The sequence below is a fragment of the Vanessa cardui genome, chromosome 20 (genome assembly GCF_905220365.1).
Source record: "Vanessa cardui chromosome 20, ilVanCard2.1, whole genome shotgun sequence".
NCBI lineage: Eukaryota > Metazoa > Arthropoda > Insecta > Lepidoptera > Nymphalidae > Vanessa > Vanessa cardui.
Genome location: NC_061142.1, coordinates 7,758,029 through 7,784,103, shown reverse-complemented (window position 1 = coordinate 7,784,103; position 26,075 = coordinate 7,758,029). Strand labels below are relative to the sequence as shown.

The 26,075-nt window shown below is 31.9% G+C and overlaps 2 protein-coding genes across 3 annotated transcripts; both read left to right on the top strand.

The window, feature by feature from the left end:
• The first annotated feature begins 1,702 nt into the window (after positions 1-1,702).
• On the top strand, positions 1,703-15,582 carry LOC124538278 (CLIP domain-containing serine protease HP8-like). 2 transcript variants are annotated; one of them, XM_047115286.1, is made up of 7 exons: positions 1,703-1,857; positions 2,767-2,903; positions 12,953-13,151; positions 13,397-13,578; positions 13,660-13,768; positions 14,808-14,985; positions 15,234-15,582. In XM_047115286.1, exons 1-7 carry the CDS (start codon positions 1,797-1,799, stop codon positions 15,481-15,483), a joined length of 1,116 nt encoding a protein of 371 aa, XP_046971242.1. In that variant the 5' UTR covers positions 1,703-1,796; the 3' UTR covers positions 15,484-15,582. The 2 variants fall into 2 exon arrangements, with proteins under 2 accessions (XP_046971242.1, XP_046971241.1); XM_047115285.1 differs by lacking the exons at positions 1,703-1,857; positions 2,767-2,903 and adding exons at positions 11,181-11,348; positions 12,267-12,403.
• A 3,345-nt stretch (positions 15,583-18,927) lies between these two features.
• On the top strand, positions 18,928-23,464 carry LOC124538281 (melanization protease 1-like). Its single transcript, XM_047115287.1, has 7 exons — positions 18,928-19,140; positions 20,140-20,285; positions 20,764-20,977; positions 21,272-21,453; positions 21,545-21,650; positions 22,099-22,267; positions 23,073-23,464. The coding sequence occupies exons 1-7, from the start codon at positions 19,080-19,082 to the stop codon at positions 23,302-23,304; spliced, it is 1,110 nt and encodes a 369-aa protein (XP_046971243.1). The 5' UTR covers positions 18,928-19,079; the 3' UTR covers positions 23,305-23,464.
• Positions 23,465-26,075: the final 2,611 nt, after the last annotated feature.

Sequence of the window (26,075 nt, the reverse complement as noted above, 5' to 3'; positions counted from 1 at the left end):
GAACAACGAACAAAACGCGTTACGTGATGGAAAGTGGGGGAGATGTGGTACTTCCGGGTTCCCTGAACGCCGAGTGCGCCCAGATCCACCAGGTTTATTCACCACCACCACGACCACGACAGACAGACAGACAGACCGAGTTACTTTCACATTTATAACACCTATAATTATTGATTTTCTCGTAAAATATTTTAGAGCTAATTGCTATAATTTAATATTTACTTAGTTAACTTATCTATCTATCTCAGTCAGTCTATCTTCATGCGTCAGAGAGGGGTGATATCTCCTAAAAACTTCACTACTCTACATCATACGCACTTGCGATTAACAAACAATTGTCCTACAACAATTACTACGAAATACGAAGAAAATAAAAATTATGTTACACCGATGGCAACTAGTATGGATGTGGTGCCTCTCGAAGTTGTTCAGGTATATGTTTGTTTGCATTTCCTTTTGTATAAAATAATTTTCGTACAATATACCTATATGAAAAATATTAGAACATTTTTTATTTATTTTAGTTGGACAACCAATACTAACAAAAATCACATGACAAAAAATATTACATTTTCAAATTATTTTAGCAAATACCCTGATATTTACAACACAAAGAAAGTTGAAAAAAAAATTAGACATGATAAATGAAATTGCATATAAGATTTTTTTTCTTAAACTATTGTATAAAACATATCAATTGATAAAATTAATAAAATATACTAATAAATATAGATTCAAAGATGTACACAGTAAAACAACATAGACAAGACACAGAAAATATTTTAATTATTCTAGTTAATTCCAAATCACCTGCGACTAAATTCATGTCACAATCGTCAATCATTGGTACAATATCATTATTGAATATATTGAAAAACAATGGCACTACATTATATCCTTGTAGTACTCCCGCATAAACATCAAATGTTTTAGGGTTGCGATCATAGATCACTCCAGAATTTTTTCCCATATGATATGTTTTGAACCAGTCTTGTTGATGATTAATACCTTAAAATTATCGAAGGTGTTAGAGAAATCGGTTTATGCCATCTATCTAATAATCACCATCAATACATTCAGATAGGAAAAAAGAAAAAGTGTGAGCTTTGCATGAAAATGTCGATGCTTTTTAGGAAAGTTAAAAGTCTATATATATGTCTGCGTATTATTTAGAGAAAAATAATTGATCAGTGAATAATCTGGCTTTGCGACAATACGGCTAAGAGTATTGTTTGAAAAACCTTGCATCCTCAAACCTAAAAGTCTGAGGTAATGAAAAATCCGTAGAGACTACAGACTTTTTGTCGATAGACTTTTTTTACTTTTTGCGTTTGAAGCAATTAAAGCATTATTCCCGTTATCTATGCTGCTTTAACATTAAGTTTTTCAGGAAAGCCTTCTTCAGAAACATTTAATAAAATACATAAAAAATATATAATACACTGACACTTCCATTTCTTTTCCTTATAGACATAGATTATTACAGATTTTTTTTACATGGATAATACGCATCGTATCATATATAATTATACAAAACATGTTAAATACTTACTACTGCGATATAAAACTATTTACATACACCATGAATATAATAAATAATTTTAATAAAACTAATTAATACGATACTAATATATTGAATTATGTATACATATGTGACCCACACTATCATAATTATATTAATAAGGAAAACATCACCGTCACTTGGGAGTTGGGTGCCAAGCAGTGCTAACGTGAACACACAGATATATAATTGTCATATGTATATAAAAAACATATATATTTAATAACAAATTAAAATGATTCAAACATTATTAATTTGCTTGTTAGTGATTCACGCCTCGGATTGTACGTTTGCAAGTAAGTATAACAAACATACTAAATTATTTTATTATAATAAATTAAGTTTAATAATCAACCGGTATCAGCGATGTATAAGTAATAATAGGAGTTTCTGGTTGGTTATTGCAGTGATATAAAAGAATAATAATAATATATTATTAATATGTGCCATTGAAATGACACAGATGACCTCATATTATGTGTTTATCGGCTATTTAAATGAATTTTGATTCAAAAATGAAGGTCATTCATTACTTTACTATGTTTAAATATTTTAACGGAGCTTTTTCAAAAAAACATCTTAGCAATAGATTTTTCTTTTTTTTTTAATTTAAATAAATAACTGTTCACTAAAACTAGTATTTAACTCCCGCCAGCAATCATCCTCTGCTTTTCTGTATTAGATTATTTCATCCATTGATTTTGAAAATTCGAAAAAAAATAAGCTTTGACAAAAACATACATAAACAACACTTTTATTAGGATTCCGTATTTTCATCTGTTCGGTTCTATCAAAATAATATTAATTTTCAAGACAGTATAAAAATATATTTGTCACTGTGAATTTTGCAATAGTAGTATAGTTATCATTATACATATTGCTACTTGCGCAACGATCTGTTTTAAGCAACGCTTCTCCACTGATTCACTGCAAAATTGATAAAAAAATATTATTAAATAAATAAACAATTATAAAATTAATGATGTTGTTTACATCTGAACTCTTTATTTCTCAATTAATAACCTAGATTGAGAATACTTATAAGTTAAACATACACCCACAAATTTAATATAGATATTTTACCGTCGCAGTAGGTAAGATGGCCTGGCAACACTGATTCAAAACTTATGTAGAAATTTTTGAATTTTAGAAATAATATTATTTTGTCTTGGAACAATAAGAATAATTGGTTTTGTTTAAATTAGAATGCGACAGCTGCATGTTGCTCCGTGAGTGTCCCGAAGCGCTGAACTTAGCATCCGACACAAACCCCGCAGTAAAACAACGGCTTCAAGAAGCAGTATGCGGAATCAAAACCGTGGACGGCAAACGACATCCTATGGTAAGCACTACACTATTACTGAAGACGTAGTCTAGGAACTGTCCTTAATTTGTGAATTTAATCTAGACACGCGGTAGCGTGTCAGCCAAGTTCACGTTTTTATTATCGCGTCACTCCGTATGCCACCGCTGTCTGTTTATCGTTCCAAATTATGAGTGCTAATTTTATTTAGTTTCCTGTAATACACACATTATGAGCCTAGAAAAGTTATTAAAAATAGCTGCTGTCATTGTCTTAAATCTCAAACATAGTGTTAGTTAGTGTTAACTAAAAGAAATACACTTTATTGTTCACAATCATATAGAATTTGCATTAAACTAATAATATTTCAAGTATAAATAGAATACAAATTGTTCCTTCTTCTTAATTTATATATTTTTTTTACACTCCTTGAAAATGTTTTGATCATTCACCAATAAATAGTTTCCTTGCGCAGCTTTGCTTGCGTGAGGACTAAGGAACTGATGCTCGAAACTCCAAAATTTTATTATGATCACTGGAAAAGTTAAGACGTTGGATAGAAAATAAACGCACGAAGAATACACAATCAACTTTGCTTGACTGATGATCTTTGTGACAGATTTGCTGTTCCAACTTTATCACGGTATCTGAAAGATTCGCAGAAACATGTATAGACATCGAAACGCACGATAACGTCGCTCTATTACCAGAAAAATGCGGTGGTATCAATGGAGACCGGATCATCGGAGGTCTTTATGCCAACCTCTATGAGTTCCCATGGATGGCACTCATCTCTTTTGTCACTGGGATACATAATGGTTATTAGTACTTTGTATTTTATACACCAGTACCCTTCATAAACGAAATGTTACAGATTTCACCACCCATTTCACTTTTTTGATAAAATTCTTGTGATTTTTAAATATTATAATCAACTCTTCCTTGATTAATGAAATATCGATTCATACACAAAGCAATTATTACTTTCTGAGCAATGATTAATGTTATTAAAACCTTACAATGATTATCAGCAGTAAAACGATTATTTCAGATCCTCTTGTCTAATCAGAATTTGAACAAATGTATATTCTGACTTTCATTCCTATGTTATAGGTGAAAGACAAACTCAATTCCAATGTGGGGGGACAATTATAAACTCTAGATATATCTTGACTGCTGCACACTGCGTCGAGTCGAAAGTAATAGCTGGAGTACGCGTCGGTGAATTCAATATAAATACTCCCGAGGATTGTCAAGGAGAATATCCACATTATATCTGTGAGAGTCATATTCAGGTATTCAATACACTTAGAAACATTAGTCACTTGTTTTATATTTGGGTCTAATCGTTTTGTTTTTTTAGGATATCGCTGTCGTCAAGTCCATACCTCATGAGGACTTCAAAATACTGCCCAATGTACAAAACGATATCGCTCTCCTCCGCCTCAAAGTGCCAATTGACTTTTCATTTAGTAAGTTAAATGGGAATATTATTTTGCAAGCTATTTAAATACGCCTATTATAATTATAATAATTATGACTGACCCGGAGCGCACAGCATATAATATAAAAATACATTATCAGTTTTTTCTTAGTCACTAACATTTTTATTACACTGCAAACTGAATTGTGTTCTCAATGGAAGCAACTCCATACATGCGGATTTCAATTCAGCAATTAATCATTTGATTCATACGTAACTTTTTTCTCAATTTAAATCTGAATCGATCGTTGCTTGCTTCGCTTGCTTACGTTGTTGTTAGGCAGTATTTTTTTTGCGCTTAATCAGCTTGGACAAAGTGATTATTATATAAAAATATTTCATTGAAAAGTTATTTTATTATCGATTGCATTTTTAACGGCCTGGAGAATAAACAAAAAAGCAAGCCAATTTTGCATTATCAAATAGTTCTGATGTAAAAAATCGGGTTAAAGGAAACAACAAATGAGTAAGCTGATAATAATTCGAATAGAGCTGAAAATCGGTATTGGTCAAAATCTTAACGAACTTACTTTGACAATATAGACCGTATAAAATTTCAATAATGCAATTTTCTTCTAAGCAGTTTCATACTTATCATGGCCGAGCTTAAACTATTAAAGTTAGGCCTTGAAATTTGGTGAGTAGGATGGATTTATTGAGTAGGCACCCACTAAGAAAGGATTTTGGAAATTCTACCTCTAAGTGGGTGAAATAGGGGTCACACGTTTGTATGGAAGACCGTCAGTCTTTAAGTTAGAAACATGAAATTTTAACTTGACACCTATTTCAGCGTTTTTAGATATTCTATCCATAAAGGGGTGAAATAAGGGTTGAAAGTTTGTATGGAAGTCCGTCATTTTCTTAAGTTAGAGACATGAAATTTTATTTTTGTAATACTGATTAAAAATAACTTGATACCTATTTCAGCGTTTTTAGATATTCTATACCTAAAGTGGTGAAATAAGGGTTAAACGTATGTATGGACGTCCGTCATTTTTTAACTTAGAAAAATGAAACTTTATTTTTGGAATACTGATTAAGAAAAAGTAAATACATATATATGCCTATCCGGATATTCTAGCCCTAAAGCATCCTTTATAAGTCCAATATAAGTAATAGCAACCCTTATTTGATGAAATAAGGAAGTAAGGAAGTGGGCCATTTTTGAAGTTAGAAGCATGAAACTTTGTCTTCAGGCTTTTAATTACTAATAATTAGATACCTATATCAGCATATATATGTATATAAATTCTACTCCTAAGAGGGTAAAATAAAGTATGTGTGAAAGCCCCTCATTTAATAAGTTAAAACATATAACATTCATCATCATCATCATCAGCCTGTTGTTGTCCACTGCTGGATATAAGCCTCTCCAAGCGCACGCCACTGTGGTCTTTCTCCGGCTACTCGCACCCAGCTCCTGCCTGCCGCCTTGCGTATATCGTCACTCCACCGTGCCTGAGGACGTCCTACACTACGTTTGCCGAGACGCGGTCTCCACTCTGAACACGTTTTCCCAACGGTTGTCGGTTCTACGACAAATATGACCAGCCCACTGCCACTTCAGCTTACTAATCCGGTGGGCTATGTCGATGACTTTGGTTCTTTGACGGATCACCTCATTTCTGATGCGATCCCTCAGAGAAACGCCGAGCATAGCCCTTTCCATAGTACGCTGAGCGACTTTACTGGTGGACTAGCCTTGTCGTGAGTCCACGTTTCGGCTCCGTATGCCATGACGGGTAGGACGCACTGGTTAAAGACTTTCGTCTTAAGTAACACGTCGTAACTTCCCAAACGCTGCCCAACCCAGCTGAATTCTTCTATTTACCTCGTCCTCAAGATTTTTTCTACCTAATCGCAAAGTCATAGTAGCTTAATATTTTCTTTAGGCGCAATAAATAGGCGCATAAAATCATGTTAGCGTCTCACCAAGCTGTTCTACCCAGATTAGAACAGCTTGGTGGAATACGTTCCTAACCTTCTCAAAGCGTGGGGAGGCCTTAGCTCAGCAGTAAGAAATTAACAGGCTGTTGTTGTTGGTTAGAAATGAGTAGATATTTATTTAAGCGTTTTTGGATATTGTGCCCCTAAATATTGAAATAGAATTGGAAATTTCATATATATTAGTCTTGAAATACGTCATATTTAAGTTAGAAGATTGTCGTGCCAATAATATTACTGAGTGATTTAAGACCTCCATATGCAACGGCACCAGACTAATAGTTACGGCACTCCATTGGAATGTCATAGAACCTACCTTTAGTTGTCCTAAAAAAAATTATCCTCAAATTCAATTTTATTTATAGAAAACGTCGCACCGGTCTGTCTACCGCTATTCAATGAACTGAGAAACATAAGCCTCGATGGCAAACGAGCTACTGTCGCCGGATGGGGAATTACCGAGTTCAAACGGGCGTCGTCCGTTCTCCGGAAAGTTGATTTACCAATAAAGACTGAAAACGAGTGCCGACAATACTATGACCGGTGAGATTTCATTGGCATTATAATCTGCTTTGAAATAAAACTAGTTATAACGGATATGAATCACGTATATTAATTATTTTTGACATCCCGACGTTTCGAGCCCTTTACAGCGTTCATGGTCACGGGTAGACTCATCTACCGCGTCCGTGTATATGTCCGTTATAACTAGTTTTATTTCAATGTCTAATAATCGCGAAAATTTAAAACAACATTATCTGCTTTGAAATTTAATAAAATACTAAAACTTCCAAATATATATTTTTTTTATTTTAGAAACACGGACACTCCTTCGAGTTATATTATTGACTATAAGAAATTCTGCGCTGGTGAGACGGGCAAAGACTCTTGCAGGGGCGACTCTGGAGGTCCACTTATGTTAGAAGAGGAATACAAAGACAACTATCGGATGATTCAGTTCGGAGTCGTGTCTCATGGACCACAGCAATGCGGTACCTCTACCCCAGGAGTATACACCGATGTTAGGCAATACATTAAATGGATATTGGATAACATTGAACCCTAAATTAATAGCCATAAGAATTATTTTGTATGTAATGTAAGATCTCATAGCAGTTATTTTCACAAAACATGAAAATAAAATAATTGGTATTCTGAATGTGAAGTCTGAATACCGTATTCATACCTCGTAAAGAGCATTTAATTTAATTATAAATCATTTTTTTCAATAAATTTGCTTTGAGAAAAACATTGTAGTCATTTTAATCAGTCGGTAACGTAAGGTCGCAAGTCGCAACCGAAATGAAAAGAGATATTTTGTTTATTAACATCAATCTTCTTGTTTTATAAAATAAATTAACTTAAAGGGAAGATTCAATACGTACTATTTTAAGCGATGACATAAACGCTGATTATTCACTAACCCATCTATTAGCCTGAACGTACCTTGTGTTTATTTAAACCTGTTACAATATTTGTAAAACTACAGGTTCCAATTGTAAAGTAGGTATAAACGGCAATCTTCATATAAATAAAACTTTTAAAATGAAAACATTATTTATTTTAATAAAGACTAATCGGTACTTTGTCTCAGTAAAGTTGTTATCAATTTATTTCCAATATTTTCGTTATCCTAAAAGTGTAGGTTGAAGTTTGAAAGATATTAGACTACATGATCCAATGAACTTCGTATCATCTAAAAAGTACCTACTTTGTTGCGCTTCTGAACTTATGAAGCAAAAGTATTAGGGTGTTCCTCGTTCTTGATGCTGAAACGATTTCAATAATGCGTATCTGTGTTCGTAACATTCCAGCTCAAAGCAAACTGCAAGCAAAAGCAACTTATTAACAAAGCAGAAGTTTGCTAATGCCCGCTACCGTCTGTCAAACGATTTTTTCCAAATGTTCTGATAAAGCTTAAACTATTTATAGCGAAAAGGACTATATGTTTGTATATTTACATATGAACTTGATCGAGTTGAAGGAGAAGTATTCAACATTACGAAGGCTCAAAAACTTTGAACAATGTTAGTGAGCATGGCACAGTCCAATAATTATCAACATGCATAACTTTTCCTTTGATCTCGTTACTTTATTTCGCCCATTGCGACTGATCGCTGACAATACAATGGGCATCCGTTATTACCCATGTCAGTATCTGCAATTAGCTCTTTGGAGTAGCTCGATCAAATAGAGTAAAAACTCCTTAGTCGCCACTACGCGTCTTTTAACTATTATTGGCTGTATAATGAATCTAGAAGAAAGTCTGCAGTTTCAATGAAATTCTGCCAAATATGTTATCATCAATCCATTTGCGCCATGTGGTGGTATTAGCACCAAACCAAAGTAAGGAAAGGTCTTAGCCTAGCAGTAGGATATTTACAGACTGTTACTTTTAACCACCACCTCATCAGTTATTCTACCGCCAAACAACGTACTCAACATTTGTTGTGTTTCGGTTTGAAGTGAGTGAGCCAGTGCAACGGATACAAGGGAAATAACATCTTAGTTCTCAAGGGTGGTGACGCATTGACAATGTAAAAAATAGTTAATATTTCTTATAGCGTCATTGTTTAGTGGTGACGGTGACATCTTAAAGTCAGGAGGCCCAACCAATACCTACCATAAAAAAACCTTTAAGACTTATCACAGACAGACATACACAAATGGTTTCGAATTTATAATAATAGCAATCTATTTTTTTTAATTTTAAGCCACCGTTGTAAACGAAGCAAAATAAAACAAAAATTATCCCAGCCAGAGGCAGCCAAAGGAAAGATACAAACGTTGAAGCGCCAATATAATTTTGGTTCCGTACGATTTTAACTTTAGGCACTTATTTAAGTCTGAGATATCGACGATGGCGATTTTCGTCGTTCGTGTTTTCAATAGAAATTTTAGCTCCGACATGTAAGTCGACTCTATATAGATGCAGTGAAAACTGAAAACGTTAAGGTCAACTAAGATAGTCAATATAAAGAAGAGTTTTGAAAAGAATAAAGATTTACAATGGGAAAAAGCTATAAATTTTACGCCTCGCTGCCTGTTACAAAAGTAGCCACTAAATCATTAGAAATTTCTTTACAAAATTCAAATAGAGACAACACGTAACTATTGACAAGAACATAAAAGATTGCAAATGTAAAATGTTAATCCCTAAAAAGAACAAATGAATACGGCCTTCGTAAAAAACAACGAACAAAACACATTACATGATGGAAAGTGGGGGGATGTGGTACTTCCCGGTTCCCTGAACGCCTTCACCTCACCTGAACGTTTATTCACCACGACCATGACCACGACAGACACACAGACCGAGTTACTTTCACATTTATAACACCTATAATTATTGATTTTCCCGTAAAATATTTTAGAGCTAATTGCTATAATTTAGTTAACTTATCTATCTATCTCAGTCAGTCTATCTTCATGCGTCAGAGAGGGGTGATATCTCCTAAAAACTTCACTAGAGTACATCATAGGCACTTGCAATTAACAAACAATTGTCCTACAACAAATACTAGGAAATCTTAGCTGATTCTTCTGAACGCTCTAAATAAATACGAAGAAAACAAAAATTATGTTACACCGATGGCAATTAGTATGGATGTGGTGCCTCTCAAAGTTATTCAGGTATATGTTTGTAAAGGAGCATTTCCTTTTGTATAAAATAATTTTCGTACAATACCTATATGAAAAAATATTAGAATATTTTTTATTAATTTTAGTTGGACAACCAATGGTAACAACAATCACATGACAAAAAAAATTACATTTTCAAATTATTTTAGCAAATGCCCTAATATTTACAACACAAAGAAAGTTGAAAGAAAAATTAGACATGATAAATGAAATTGCATATGAGAATATTTTTTAAAACTATTGTATAAAACATATCAATTGATAAGATCAATAAAATATACTAATTAATATAGATTCAAAGATTTTCTTGTACACAGTAAAACAACATAGACAAGACACAGAAAATATTTTAATTATTCTAGTTAATTCCAAATCACCTGCGACTTAATTCATGACACAATCGTCAATCATTGGTACAATATCATTATTGAAGATATTGAAAAACAATGGCACTAAATTATATCCTTGTAGTACTCCCGCCTAAACATCAAATGTTTTTGGGTTGTGATCATAGATCCAGGATTTTTTCCCGTATGATATGTTTCGAACCAGTCTTGTTGATGATTCCTCCCTTAAAATTATCGAAGGTGTTAGAAAAATCGGTTTATGCCATCGATCTAATAATCACCATCAATACATTCAGAAAGGAAGAAAGACATTTTCAGCTTTGCATTAAAATGTAGATGCTTTTTAGTAAAGTTAAAAGTCTATATGTATGTCTGCGTATTATCTAGAAAAATAATTGATCTGTGAATAATGTAACTTTGCGACAATACGGCTAAGAGTATTGTTTGAAAAACTCTGCATCCTCAAACCGAAAAGTCTGAGGTAATGAAAAATCCGTAAAGACTACAGACTTTTTGTCGATAGACTTTTTTACTTTTTGCGTTTAAAGCAATTAAAGCATTATTCCCGTTATCTATGCTGCTTTAACATCAAGTTTTTCAGGAAAGCCTTCTTCAGAAACATTTAATAAAATACATAAAAAATATATAATACACTGACACTTCCATTTCTTTTCCTTATAGACATAGATTATTACAGATTTTTTTTACATGGATAATACGCATCGTATCATATATAATTATACAAAACATGTTAAATACTTAATACTGCGATATAAAACTATTTACATACACCATGTAAATAATAAATAATTTTAATAAAACTAATTAATACGATACTAATATATTGAATTATGTATACATATATGACCCACACTATCATAATTATATTAATAAGGAAAACATCACCGTCACTTGGAAGTTGGATGCCAAGCAGTGCTAACGTGAACACACAGATATATAAATGTCATATGTATATAAGAAAAATATATATTTAATAACAAATTAAAATGATTCAAACATTATTAATTTGCTTGTTAGTGATTCACGCCTCGGATTGTACGTTTGCAAGTAAGTACAACTAACATACTAAATTATTTTATTATAATAAATTAAGTTTAATAATCAACCGGTATCAGTGATGTATAAGAAATAATAGGAGTTTCTGGTTGGTTATTGCAGGGATATAAAAGAATAATAATAATATCTTATTAATATCTGCCATTGAAATGACACAGATGACCTCATATTATGTGTTTATCGGCTATTCAAATTAATTTTGATTCAAATATGAAGGTCATTCATTACTTTACTATGTTTAAATATTTTAACGGAGCTTTTTCAAAAAAAAATCTTTTCTTTTTTTTTTAATTTAAATAAATAACTGTTCACTAAAACTAGTATTTAACTCCCGCCAGCAATCATCCTCTGCTTTTCTGTATTAGATTATTTCATCCATTGATTTTGAAAATTCGAAAAAAAATAAGCTTTGACAAAAACATACATAAACAACACTTTTATTAGGATTCCGTATTTTCATCTGTTCGGTTCTATCAAAATAATATTAATTTTCAAGACAGTATAAAAATATATTTGTCACTGTGAATTTTGCAATAGTAGTATAGTTATCATTATACATATTGCTACTTGCGCAACGATCTGTTTTAAGCAACGCTTCTCCACTGATTCACTACAAAATTGATAAAAAAATATTATTAAATTAATAAAAAAATATAAAATTAATGATATGAAACTGTAGAGTTCGGATGTTGTTTACATCTGAACTCTTTATTTCTCAATTAATAACCTAGATTGAGAATACTTATAAGTTAAACATACACCCACAAATTTAATATAGATATTTTACTGTCGCAGTAGATAAGATTGGCTGGCAACACTGATTCAAAACTTATGTAGAAATTTTTGAATTTTAGAAATCATATTATTTTATCTTGGAATAATAAGAATAATTGGTTTTGTTTAAATTAGAATGCGACAGCTGCATGTTGCTCCGTGAGTGTCCCGAAGCGCTGAACTTAGCATCCGACACAAACCCCGCAGTGAAACAAAAGCTTAAAGATGCAGTATGCGGAATCAAAACCGTTGACGGCAAACGACATCCTATGGTAAGCACTACACTATTACTGAAGACGTAGTCCAAGAACTGACCTTAATTTGTGAATTTAACTTTATTATCTCGTCATTCCGTATGCCACCGCTATCTATCCACTGAAACACGTCAGAAAAATCTGTTCATCGTTCCAGATTATCAGAGCTAATTTTATGTAGTTTTATAATGATGATACATTAATTATGAGCCTAGAACAGTTGTTAAAATGGCTGCTATCATTGTCTATATCTCAAACATATTGTTTGAGAAGTTAGTGTTTACTAAAAGATTTTCACAATATAATTTGGATTAAATTGCAACTGCTTTGCTTGCAATACGAATAATATTTAAATTACAAATTCGATGGATCATTCTTAACTTTTATAATTTTTCACACTCCTTGAAAATGTTTTGATCATTCACCAATAAATAGTTCCTTTCCGCAGCTTTGGCCGCGTGAGGACTTAGGAACTCATGCGCTTAACTGCACACCCAAATTTTACTATGATCATTTGAATAGTAAGACTTTCAATCAACTTTGCTTGACTGATGATCTTTTTGACAGATTTGCTGTTCCAACTTTATCACCGTGTCTGAAAGATTCGGAGAAACAGAAATAGAAATCGAAACGCACGGTAACGCCAAACTATTACCAGAAAAATGCGGTGGTATCAATGGAGACCGGATCATCGGAGGTCAATATGCCAACCTCTATGAGTTCCCGTGGATGGCACTCATCTCTCATGTCATTGGAAGACATAATGGTTATTACTACTTTGTATTTTCTTCATAAACGAAATGTTACAGATTTCACCACCCGTTTCACTTTTTGATAAAATTCTTGTAATTTTAAAATATATATTATAGTCAACTCTTCGTTGATTAATGAAATATCGATTAATACACAAAGCAATTATTACTTTCTGAGCTCTGATAAATGTTAATAAGGCCTTACAGTGTCTATTATAAGTAAAACGATTATTTTCTGACTTTCTTTTCTGTATTATAGGTAAAAGACAAACTCAATTTCAATGTGGAGGGACGATTATAAACTCTAGATATATCTTGACTGCTGCACACTGCGTCGAGTCGAAAGTAATAGCTGGAGTACGAGTCGGTGAATTCAATATAAATACTCCCGAGGATTGTCAAGGAGAATATCCACATTATCTCTGTGAGAGCCATATTCAGGTATTCAATAGAAATATTAATTCACTTAGAAATATTAGTCACTTGTTTTATATTGAAGTCTAATTGTTTTGTTTTTTTTAGGATATTGCTGTCGTCAAGTCCATACCTCACGAGGACTTTAAAATACTGCCCAATGTACAAAACGATATCGCTCTCCTCCGCCTCAAGGTGCCAATTGACTTTTCATTTAGTAAGTTAAATGGGAATATTGTTTTGCAAGCTATTAAAATATGTCTATTATAATTATAATGATTGTGACTGACTTGGAGCACATAGCATATACAAAAATACGTTATCAGTTTTATCTTAGTCACTAAGATTTTTATTACACTGTAAACTGAACTGTGTTCTCAATGGAAGCAACTCCATACAATCGGATATTAATCCAGCAATTAATCATATGATTCATACGTAACTTTTTTCTCAATTTAAATCTGAATCGATCGTTGCTGGCTTCGCTTGCTTACGTTGTTGCTAGGCGGTTTTTCTTGCGCTATATCAGCTTGGACAAAGTAATTATTGTATAACAATATTACCTAAACTTGGCTGACACGCCACCGCGTGTCTAGATTTCATTGAAAAGTTATTTTATATTCGACCGCATTTTTAATAGCCTGGAAAGTAAACAAGAAAGTATTATCAATAAGTTCTGATCTAAAAAGTCGGGTTAAAGGTAACAACAAATGAGTAAGCTGATAAAAATTCGAATAGAGCTGAGAATCGGTATTGGTCAAAACTTTAACGAACTTACTTTGACAAAGACCGTTAAAAAATTCAATAATGCATTTTTCTTCTAAACATGAGTATTATCCTAAGAAGAACTCTTGTGTATTCTGCGATTACATATAAAAATATTTTGTTTATATTTCGAGATCACGCTTTCTGATAAAATATGTATATTCTTGGTAAGCACTACATCAATATAGATATAAAGTATAGGCCGTGTATAGATAATGTCGAGTAAATAACGGGTATAACCAACTTTCTTCAATAATTATCTACATTTTTTTTATTCAATTCAAAAATATTACTATTTTAAACTATCTATTTTGATCGGTATTATATTAAATTTATTTAATGTCATAGATAAGTTAGTCAATCTCTTAGTAGTGTACTAATACTATTAAACTATATGTAGGTACAATTTTATGCTCCTTCATTGTTATTGTCATAGTACCTTAAGTAACCTACGTAAAAAAAATTATCATAAAATTCAATTTTATTTATAGAAAACGTCGCACCCGTTTGTCTACCGCTATTCAATGAACTGAGGAACATAAGCCTCGATGGCAAACGAGCTACTGTCGCCGGATGGGGAATTACCGAGTTCAACCGGGCGTCGTCCGTTCTCCGGAAAGTTGATTTACCAATAAAGACTGAAAACGAGTGCCGACAATACTATGACAGGTGAGAAATTGAATTAACAGGATACATTTATTCAACGGGGACATGCTGCTAGCATTCTTGCCACCATTCCACCCGGTCAAGATTTATACAGTAACTAGTTTTAGTTCATATTTGTATATATATATTTAAGCATTTAATGTTGTTAATTCTTATGTTAATAAATGTTTAACTAGATGAAAAAAAAATTAACAGTATAAATTGCCTTTAAATTAAAAAAAAATACTAAACCTTTTTTATTTTTATTTTAGAAATTCTGACACTCGTTCGAGTTATACTTTTGACAATAAGAAATTCTGCGCCGGTGAGACTGGAAAAGACTCTTGCAGGGGCGACTCTGGAGGTCCTCTTATGTTAGAAGAGGAATACAAAGACAACTATCGGATGATTCAGTTCGGAGTCGTGTCTCATGGACCACAGCAATGCGGTTCGTCTACTCCAGGAGTATACACCGATGTCAGGCAATACATGAAATGGATATTGGATAACATTGAATCCTAAATTAATAGCCATAAGAATTATATTGTATCTAATACAAGATCTTGTAGCATTTATTTTAACAAAACATAAAAATAAAATACTTGGTATTCATACTTCGTAGAGAGCATTTATTTTATTATAAATCATTTATTTACAATAAATTTGCTTTAAGTAAAACATTGTTATCATTTTTATCAGTCGGTAACATAAGGTCGCAAGTCGCAACCGCACTGAAAAGAGATATTTTATTTACTAACATCAATCTTCTTCATTTATAAAATCAATCTTCTTGATTTATAAAATTAATTTGCTGAATCTTCCCTAGATTCAATACGTACTATTTTAAGCGATGACCTAGACGCTGATTATTCACTAATCCTTTATTTAAATTTATTATAATATTGATAAAACTAGGTTCGAGTTGCAAAATATAAAATGCAATCTTCAACTAAATAAAACTTTAAAATGGAAACATTATTAATTTTGATAAAGACTAATAGGTACTTTGTCTTAGTACAGTTGTTATCAATTTATTTCCGATGTTTTCGTTATCCTAAAATTGTAGGTTGAAGTTTGAAAGATTACGATACTAAAAAAGTTGCTAGTTAACCTAGACGAAAATAATCTCATTTCATCAGTGTCATGATACATTAAGTTAAATCAGGGGTCATAACCCAAGTAATATCTTTGATATCCTTATAATAATTATTATTCAATGTTATATTAGATTACATGATCTGGTGAACTTCGTATCACCTATAATATACCTACTTTTTGAATCAGGAGCGCTCCTGATCTTATGAAGCAAAAATACCTACAACTAGTGTTCCTTGTTTCTGTTGCTGAAACGATGTCGACTTTGTGTTTCATATTCATAACATTTTATCTCACGGCAAAGAGCAAGAAAACTTATTAACAAAGCAAGCAGTAGCTTGTTTATACCCGCTGCGTTCTCTCGATGTTTTCTTCCAAACATACTGCCAATTAGACTACTGTAGAGTATCTTTCATCAATCGCAAATGAAAAGAAACGCCAAATCACTTCGTTGCTGGGGTATTTCGTTATTTTATTTGTTTATACCGAAAAAGCTGTTTCGCTGTCGTTGTTTGCATATTTACACTTGAATTTGATCGACTTGACGAAGAACAATCGATATATCGTGAGCCTAAAAAACTTTGGATAATATTAGTCAGCATGATATAATCCAATATTTACCATTAATAATAATTTGTCTTTTGACTTTATTACAATTTTTCGCTCATTGCGACTGATAGCTGATAATACAAAGTATATCCGTCATTACCCATGATATTATTAGCAATTAGGTCTCTTTGAAATCGCTAGGGATCGTACAGTCGATCATACACGGTAAAACTCGCAAAGTATGAAGCATGTCCATAGTCACTACTGCATGCGATAAAATAATTGAATCGTTTTAATCTAGCCTGATTTCGCCGACTAACCGACCAAAATATCACATTTTAGCGATTCAACTAAATTCATCCAACAATGAACTTGGCCTTACACTTGAATATGTATATGAAATTTAATAGATTTTAACTTTGTTTAAAAACCTCACGTTCGTCAACTGGTAGTGGCTATATAATTATTCTAGACCAAAACGTCTTATGGCAACCTGCATGTGTGTGGAGTTTCAACGAAACTCTGCCAAATGTCTAATGGTGATTAGCCATCGGCGTTACATGATGTTTTGAGCTCCTTCTCCTCAAAGAGAAAAAAGGTCTTCAAAAGGTCCCTATAAGGTATCCGAGTTTGACGTACATTGAAACTTATATAGCAAAGGAGAAACCATAGCTTTGAATTTCTAATAGCCGCGAACGACGAAGTATAGTGTGTTAATCATAGGAACTGACGGTGTACATACAAAATGTCACTACGGATTCTTAATGTTTTTTTTGGCGAACAAAACAAAAATTATCGAAACCGTTTATGCGTTTAGCGTGACTAACAAACATAATCATCAGAGAAAAGAAAGAAACGCTGAAGCGCCAACATAATTGCGGCTCCGTATGTTTATAACTTTGGACACTTATTTTATTTCAGTCTGAGTTATCTTCGATTTCCGTTTTTTTCAACAGAAGCTTCTACATGTAAGTCGACCGTATGTAAAGCAGTGAAAACGTTAAGGTCAACTAAGACAAAAATATAGAGAAGGGTTTTGAAAAGAGTAAATAACTTGAACGATGAGGAAAAGCTATAAATTTAACGCCTCGTTGCCTGTTTAGAAATTTCTGAAAACAAATAAAAATAGAAACAACACAAAACTATTGAAAAGAACGTAAAAATGGGGATATAGTTAATGTTATGAATAGAAAAATATAATAGTTGACCTACAATACCTTAGTCGCTAATACGTCGTGCGGTTTGAAATTGTAATAAGATGGCAAATATAAAAATGAAAGTCACTGAAGAAAAGTTTAGTACTGGTAAAATGATAATTAATTTTTAAGTTTAATCAGAGTGCAGAGTTCAATAAATCATTCAAATTATCGTTTGAATAATCACTTTAAATTCGGTTACTGATATCGATATTACGTCATTGATGCGATGAGAGAAAGAAAACAGAAATATTTGAGGCGCGTCCCAAACGTCGTCATCATTCGGTGTGGCCGCGGAAAGAAATTTTTTTTAAAGTACTAGTAATGCCCCAGCTTAATTAAGAAATTATTATTCCTATTTACATCCCTTGTAAGCGTATTACTTGTGTTGAGAGTAAGTACAACAATAGCCCAAGGTGTCATAATCAATCCTGCAACTTTTAGATTTACACCTAGCGGTGGCCCGTTAACTATTGCGCAATGAACATGTTTTTTCCAAGACTGGACTATTAATGGGAATAAAATAAATGCGTGACGTCAACTCTAACATTCTTTTTTTAAACTTTCTTATCACGCAAAAACAGCACTACTCCCTGAGGATAATTAGATAATGTGGAACTTTTATCTACTAATAAACAACAAACAGTTAATCTCTTTTGCTTCTGTGGTCCTCAGGTGGATTTGAAATTTAATTCATTTTCAAAACTGATTTATTTATTTTGTAGGATGAAATAAAAAAAAATCTGATAACTTTTTTTTTTTTTGAATATTTTTTGAATACTTTATTGTACACCACAAATTAAATAGATTAAGCCTTATAGTAAGAACATATAAAAAAGATGGTACAACCGGCGGTCTTATCGCTTTAAAGCGATTTCTTCCAGACAACCGAGGTGATATGGAGTAGTAGCCAACAGATAGAGGTGATATGGAGTAGTAACTCACATTTATCGAAATGTCATTTTATATCTGCTTTACATATCGTTTTCCTTCGAGGACTTCTGTTTGGGTTTTCTCGTACATACGAGTACGTATAATTTATCAAGGAAAAAATAGCAGACGTGTATTATTGGTATGCGCATAATATTATGGACACTATTTAATTACCCCGGCTCAAATTTATTATGAGTAAATAATGTAAATTCTTATACGTGCATATATTAAATCTAGTAAGCTCGATTCGGTTACACTGCAGATCTTTTATAAAAGACAAGTTTACCTTTAGTATGCTAGTGTTCTCCGACTGAAGTGAACATAATTGGACTTGAATATCGTAAAATGTGGTTGGCGCGAGTTGTATTTTTCATATACGTTTTATATGGGTGCAATGCTTATATGAGTAAGTATATAAACTTTTTTGATCTACTTTTGTTTTTTTTTTCTTATATGTCACTAATAAAATCTTTATGTAAAGAAATCTAAGAACTCTTTATTTAACTTTTTTTAAGTGTAAAACCGATTGAAAAAATTGCCTATCATATGTAATTCCGATAACAATATAATAATTTTTTTAGTAAACCTAAGCATAGTCTCGATATTGATAAGAATACATCTTTGAAAACTGGGGCTTAGGGCTGTAACCATATATGAACCCTAAGAAATTCAGTTTATTTGGTTTAATTGCTGTACCTATGTACAGCAATATTCTCAGATCTTTAGTTAAAGCTATTTTTTATAATTATTTATTAAAAGTATAGCATATATACTTTTACCGATTTACTGATGTTATATCAATGCTTATAATATGTAAAAATTTTAATTAAATCTTAAATATATAAAGTATTATAAATGTTTATTCATAATTTTGATTCTCAGCTAATGTTTAATAATACAAGACATAGATTTATAGAACTTATAAGACCATAACATTGTCAGAGTCTACCTTATTATGTTTCCTGAACAGTTGTAATAAATAACATACATTAATATTGCGTTCCGTGTTATATAATGTAGATAAACAGGTAAATATTACAGAAGAATAATAATACATTATTAATTAAATTGTATATTTTACAAATACTGAATTGTTTTGACAGAGACTCTATTTTATTGTGCATTATTTATGCGTTATAATTCTTGAAAAAATATTTCACCGGTCTCATCTAATTACGTGACATAACGATCAATGTTCTTGTACGATTTTATATTATATATATTATAGTAAATAATATTATTATTTTAATTAAAAGACACTTATTGATATATAGTTTTGACCTACTCAAAAATATTTCATTGAAAACATACCGTAAAATACATATAATATTTACTGTGTATACTAAATAACAAAGTTATTGCGGTTTAATTATTAATTTAATTAATAAAGATAATAAATTCTCAGAACAATGCAGCGACTGCAAATTCTACCGTACGTGCCCAGAAGCTATACATTTTTCAGCAATTACTAAGGATGATAAAATTAAATCTACAAAATTAAAGTCGTCCATTTGCGGTGTCGAAGTTGTAAATGGAAACAGGATACCCAAAGTAAGTCTACTTTATAATCATGGAATATTCATTTCGAGAACCCAGAAATTTATGTTATAAAACAAAACAGTTTTTGAACTTTAATGCTTCAAGGAACGATATTTTTCCTTAAGATATTGTTAATCGTCATATTTATTTGAATACAGCTGCGGAGTTTTATATTTTCAAAACTTTTATCGAATAGATTTTTTCGAACAGAGTACTTAAACAACGCTACTGCAATACTATTATTGTGTAAACAATGATACTGCAATAACACTATGTGTTCTAATTATTTTCTAACCTAAACAAATATATGTATACGAGCAGAAGCTCCAGCATTCATGGAATACGAAGTATAATCCACTTCCTCAATGACGTCAGACAAACGTTAATTAACTTATTATATTTAATTTCCTGGAAGGATAACTGTTATTAGTGCCTAAGTAACCCAAATACTGTTTTAATGAATAATTTCACATATATTTGAATTAAACAGATTTGCTGCTCTGATTACACTATGACTGATGAGCGATCTGGAGCACTCGAAGCTACGGGTCCAAACGACTCAATAGAAAAAAACGCGAATACTGCACTTTTACCAGAAGATTGTGGTCATATCGACGGGAGACGTATTTTAGGGGGATCACTCGCAAACCTTTACGAATTCCCGTGGATGGCTCTCATTGCGCACAAATCCCGCTTAAGATCAGGTTTATATGTAAACTTCTTTTATTTTATAGTTGACCTCCTTCCATGCATATTCTTTTAATTTTATGAATCATTCATATGTATGTATACTACGTATATAGTAATAACCTCCCACTGCGAAACTCGAAACAATAATACTCTTTTTGGTGTTTCGCATAAAAATATCTCAGCGAAATAATTATTTAAACTGTTATAAACAATCATTTATACTACACATCCCAATTAAATGAAAAAGTTAATACTGGTATAAAAGTACTTTTCATAATTTTCTTATCATGGTTTTTTTACAATTTTAGCTAATAATGACCTCTACTTTAAATGTGGAGGGAGTATTATTAATTCCCGATACATTCTGACGGCCGCTCACTGCGTTTTCAAGAAGAAACTCTATAAAGTTCGAGTCGGGGAATTGGATCTCAGTTCCAAAGAAGATTGCCAAGGGGAATACCCGAATTACTTCTGCGAGGCTCATATTCAGGTTTAAGTTATTTCTATTACTCTAAATATTTGGTTTTAAAATTAATAACAACATGCTAATGCTTATAAATTGTTTTAAATCTTTGCAACAGGATATAGAAATCGAAGAAAGTATTCCCCACGAGGAGTATCAAAGTATGCCGTCGAAGAACGACATTGCATTACTTCGACTTAAGCAACCAATTGAATTTGGGCACAGTGAGTGATTATAATTAATATATAATAAGATCAAAGATTATTGTTACTATTTTAATTGGACTTGATTTGGAAATTGGATAAGAAGTAAAATTATTCCTTAGTATACGCTAATTTTTAATTGGCTAATCGAGGCGTAGGAGGAGTAACCTGTAGGCTTCATAGAACGAGATAGTAGTATAACAATCGGCAAACACTACTGAATTGTCATATATTTATAATATCATGGTTAGTAAAGGTAAGCATCGTGAGGAAACCTGCATTTCACAGATGAAATTCACAAGTGTATCCACAATGCCCATTGAAGAAGCGTGGTAAAAAAGGTCAAATTGAGAGGAGACCTTAGCGCAGCACTAGGAAACTGTTGTTTAAAGCTGTTGCTTTATTTATGTAGTGACATAACTAAGAACAGTTATTGTCAGTTAGATGTTTTAATTTTTTTTTTTTTCAGAGAATGTCGCACCGATTTGTCTGCCGGTGGTTAACGAGCTCCGTAACATAACTCTAGTTGGTAAAGTGGGCACCATTGCAGGCTGGGGTAGAACTGAAGACGCCATTAAATCCGCCCCGCTTCGAAAAGTCGACATCCCAATACTTTCAACGTCTGCTTGCAATGAACAGTAAGGCGATACTATATTTTTTCTTTTAAGCAATTAGCCGGTACAACTAAGGTCGTCTTGGATTTTTTTAGAATCATTTTTGTTTTTTCGTTAATTCTTATAAAGAATAAATGCCCTAAAGTTTCACCTGTTACAATATTAAAGTAATTATTCAATATCCTGTTAAAATTATCATTTTTTTTTATCTAAGCGGTTTTCACATTGAATAAATTACATAAGTTTGCATGATATTGGAAAATATTTTAGATTATATTGAATTTCAACTTTATATAAATAGCATTGGAACTGGTATCATTTACATCTTTAGTATTCTCGAAACTGATAAAGAGAAACAAACTAACATAAATTGTTATAAATGTGTTGTTTTTTTTTTCAAATTTGACAGTGTCTCATTCCATGTCATCGTGTGTTATATAAACAATAAAGAAACATTAATTTAATATAAATAAAGAAAAGATAAGACATCTGTGTTTGTGCGATGCCAATGTGATGTACATATATGTGTGTATGTGTCTAGTATACTATGAATCAATATTTTATAATTATAATAATCAAATACACATGTATATTTAATATTATCTATCCCTGCTTAGATTAGCAAAAAATAAAATAACTGAATTAGATTCTGTAACATAATTTATATGCGTCGAATGAAACCGGTTTAGGCCGGTATCATTTGGTTTGCAATGTTAGTTGAGATTTGCCAGACAAAATGAGATAATTCGCTGGCATAATAAATAATCGAAAATATATTAACATCCCACTAGATCGCAAAGACGTTTTACAAACATTGTCATGTTTTTAGAAATCCAGAAGCGACACCCAACCAGTTCTGCGCCGGCGAGTTAGGGAAAGATTCTTGCAATGGAGACTCCGGTGGTCCTCTCATGATGGAAAACAAAGTCAATGGCATATACAAAATGATCCAGTACGGCATCGTATCGTACGGCCCTAAGATATGCGGCACGGACACACCTGGGGTATATACTAATGTCGTCAACTACATGGACTGGATATTAAGAAACATTAAGCCCTAAATAAGAAAAATATTAACAGTATTATAGTTCTTAATTTTTAACAAAACATTTAACATTAAAACCTCTTTTAATTCGTTTTATGTAAAACCAGTTATGTATTTAATTTGTATTTATAAAATGATTAAACATTTAAGGTAAAATTGCTTTTAACTAACATACTGACTTCATGTAATAATAAGATGTAATTTTATCGCAATCGAATCGAAATGTAGTATTTATCTTTAAATCGTTTTTGTGTTCTACTAACACAACGATCCAGTCGCTGCTAAATCGAAGTTAAATCTGGAAAATAAAATCGGCAATGTATCCTATAAAACTCCTAGAATTGGTCCCAAGGTTATGATTCCACTATGTATTATTTTTGTGAAGAACAATCGAACACTATAAGATTTTAAATTAATATTGAGATTTTTATTATTACTGCTATTAAAAACAGGATATTTTCCGTGTTTTTTAACTTTTATTTGTTGGAGCGCGATATTTCGGCATTATCTATCTTATTCCCGAGATTGTCTTGTCTCTCGTTTTAATAACTGTAATAATCGAAATTTTATCGAATCGTAATTATTATAACTTAGTAGAAATACCCCTGATTTTATCCAAAAGTCAAGACTTTGTATATCGACTTGTAAAATTTACATCCTAGTACTTTTAATAGCGGAATCAAACATGTTTACTTATTCGTATCTCAATTACAAAAGGTTAACCGATAAGTTCTACACAATCATAACTTATAAAATAAAAGTGATAAACACATAGTTATTATTAATAATAATATAAATACCTCCGTCAACATAATTACACTTTATAAGACCGTATGCGCTTAACGATAATTTACGATTGTATTTTTAATAAACAATATACGCACTCGTATGTGTTATATACATATAAATATATTGTATACAATTCAAGCTTTTAATCTGCTTTAAGCGGTAGTTTATTTAATGTAGTACAAAAATGGTATTATTTAAATGTTTAGGCATTTCATTGCACGAACTTTGTAGTAAGATATATGCTTACAAAGAAACACAAAATGAAATGAAATTACATTCATAATGAAATAAAAAATTATTTATTTATTTATAATGCCACACTGTATACATATTACAGGATTGTATTCCAATTCGATATTACAGCACTTTAAAAAAAACAATTTAAAATATCTACCCATGTTATAATATAATAATAAAATGCATATGATATATTCCAAGCAGCAATTATTGTGAATTCACTCATACTGCAACAAAACAAATCCACTCTGTGTGCTATCACATTGAGAGTACGTAACGTGCGCGTCAGTGTAAAAATTAAAATTATAATGCATGTGCATATAAAAAAGGCCATTCTGATTTCGCTGAGGTAAAATATTTCGAGCTATTTTTAAGCCAACTCTATCGACGTAATCGCTTTTACTGCTAATATATCACGAATCATCTTATGATTTATCACACGTTTATTTCAATATCCATTGCCTTATGTATATCTTATGTATGAATATAGTGTATGTGTAACGTAATGTTTCGAAGAGTATTATTCTGAATTGCAAAATGCAATGTATGTTAACACAAAATTATGCTTAAGATTAATATGTTTTATATTTTGTTATAAATATATCTACTTTGTAACAATTAAATTAATATAAAGCTATCATTTTTATTTTCCTCTTTTTTTTAAAACATTGGTTACTTGATAACTAATGAAAAAACTCAAGTATATTACATGAAATTTTACATTGACATGTATAAAAAAGACTGTTAATCTATGCATTTTACAGACTGTATTTTATTTCTAAACTATTGAAAAAGCAATTCTAAAAGTCAATCATGAAAACTTAATCTTCTTAAATATCATTCTGCATAAGCTCAACATACACACCAATAATTAATAAATAACTTAAGTACTAATAATTAGTAACTGAGTCGAGATAGTTCAGTGAAAGCCAAGTGATTGATGATTCTAGACCAGGCAAGCACCACTGAATTTTCATGAGCTTAATTTATGTTTATAATTCATCTCGTACTCAGCGGTGAATGAAAACATCGTGAGAAAACCTGCATGTGGCCAATTTCAATGATCTCCTGGCATATATAAATCCACCAACCCACATTGGTGGTGCCCCACAGCGGCGTCTTGGAATAAGTTTCTAACGTTCTCCTCAGAGTAGCCCTTATCCCAGCAGTGGGAAAATTAAAGACTTGTTACTGTGGATTGGAAACTGTCCGTACAATACTTGTTTGATTATATCCGAATAAAAAAACATACATACCTACGCTATTAATTGTTAGGATTCCCAACCTGTCTGTCCGTATATCACCATACAATATTTTTTCTAAAGAACTGAAGGAATATACTGAGGTCAAAAACCCCTTTGAATTCTTCGAGCCTGAAATCATTTAATCTTTATTTGCATGACTCATTACTACGAAACAAGGAAATATAAACTGATAATATAAATAAAGTCTTGTGGCATTATTATTTAATTAAACCTATCGAGCAAATAAACAATAATTAACGATATATTACATAGTTGTTAACTGGCAATTATGTAACTACGATCGAATGTCTCTTGTGCCAGCAGTTACACAGGCACATAGTGGTCAGAACGCGCCCATGATTGCAGGTTGCAACCAAGGCAAGAACTATTGAATATTCATGTGCTAAATTTGTGTTTATAATTCATATCGTGCTCAGCGGTGAAGGAAAACATCGTAAGGAAACCTGAATGCAGGGCCGTATTTAGGGGAGGGCAACCGGGGCAACTGCCCTGGGGC

Bases quoted from the DNA above. Each gene is read 5' to 3' on its own strand.
- LOC124538278 (XM_047115286.1), top strand. From the start codon at position 1,797: ATGATTCAAACATTATTAATTTGCTTGTTAGTGATTCACGCCTCGGAT. The intron at 2,904-12,952 runs GTAAGCACTACA...TCTTTTTGACAG, and splicing joins ACGGCAAACGACATCCTATG to ATTTGCTGTTCCAACTTTAT. The intron at 13,769-14,807 runs GTAAGTTAAATG...TTTTATTTATAG, and splicing joins GCCAATTGACTTTTCATTTA to AAAACGTCGCACCCGTTTGT.
- LOC124538281 (XM_047115287.1), top strand. From the start codon at position 19,080: ATGTGGTTGGCGCGAGTTGTATTTTTCATATACGTTTTATATGGGTGC. The intron at 21,454-21,544 runs GTTTAAGTTATT...TCTTTGCAACAG, and splicing joins TCTGCGAGGCTCATATTCAG to GATATAGAAATCGAAGAAAG. The intron at 21,651-22,098 runs GTGAGTGATTAT...TTTTTTTTTCAG, and splicing joins ACCAATTGAATTTGGGCACA to AGAATGTCGCACCGATTTGT.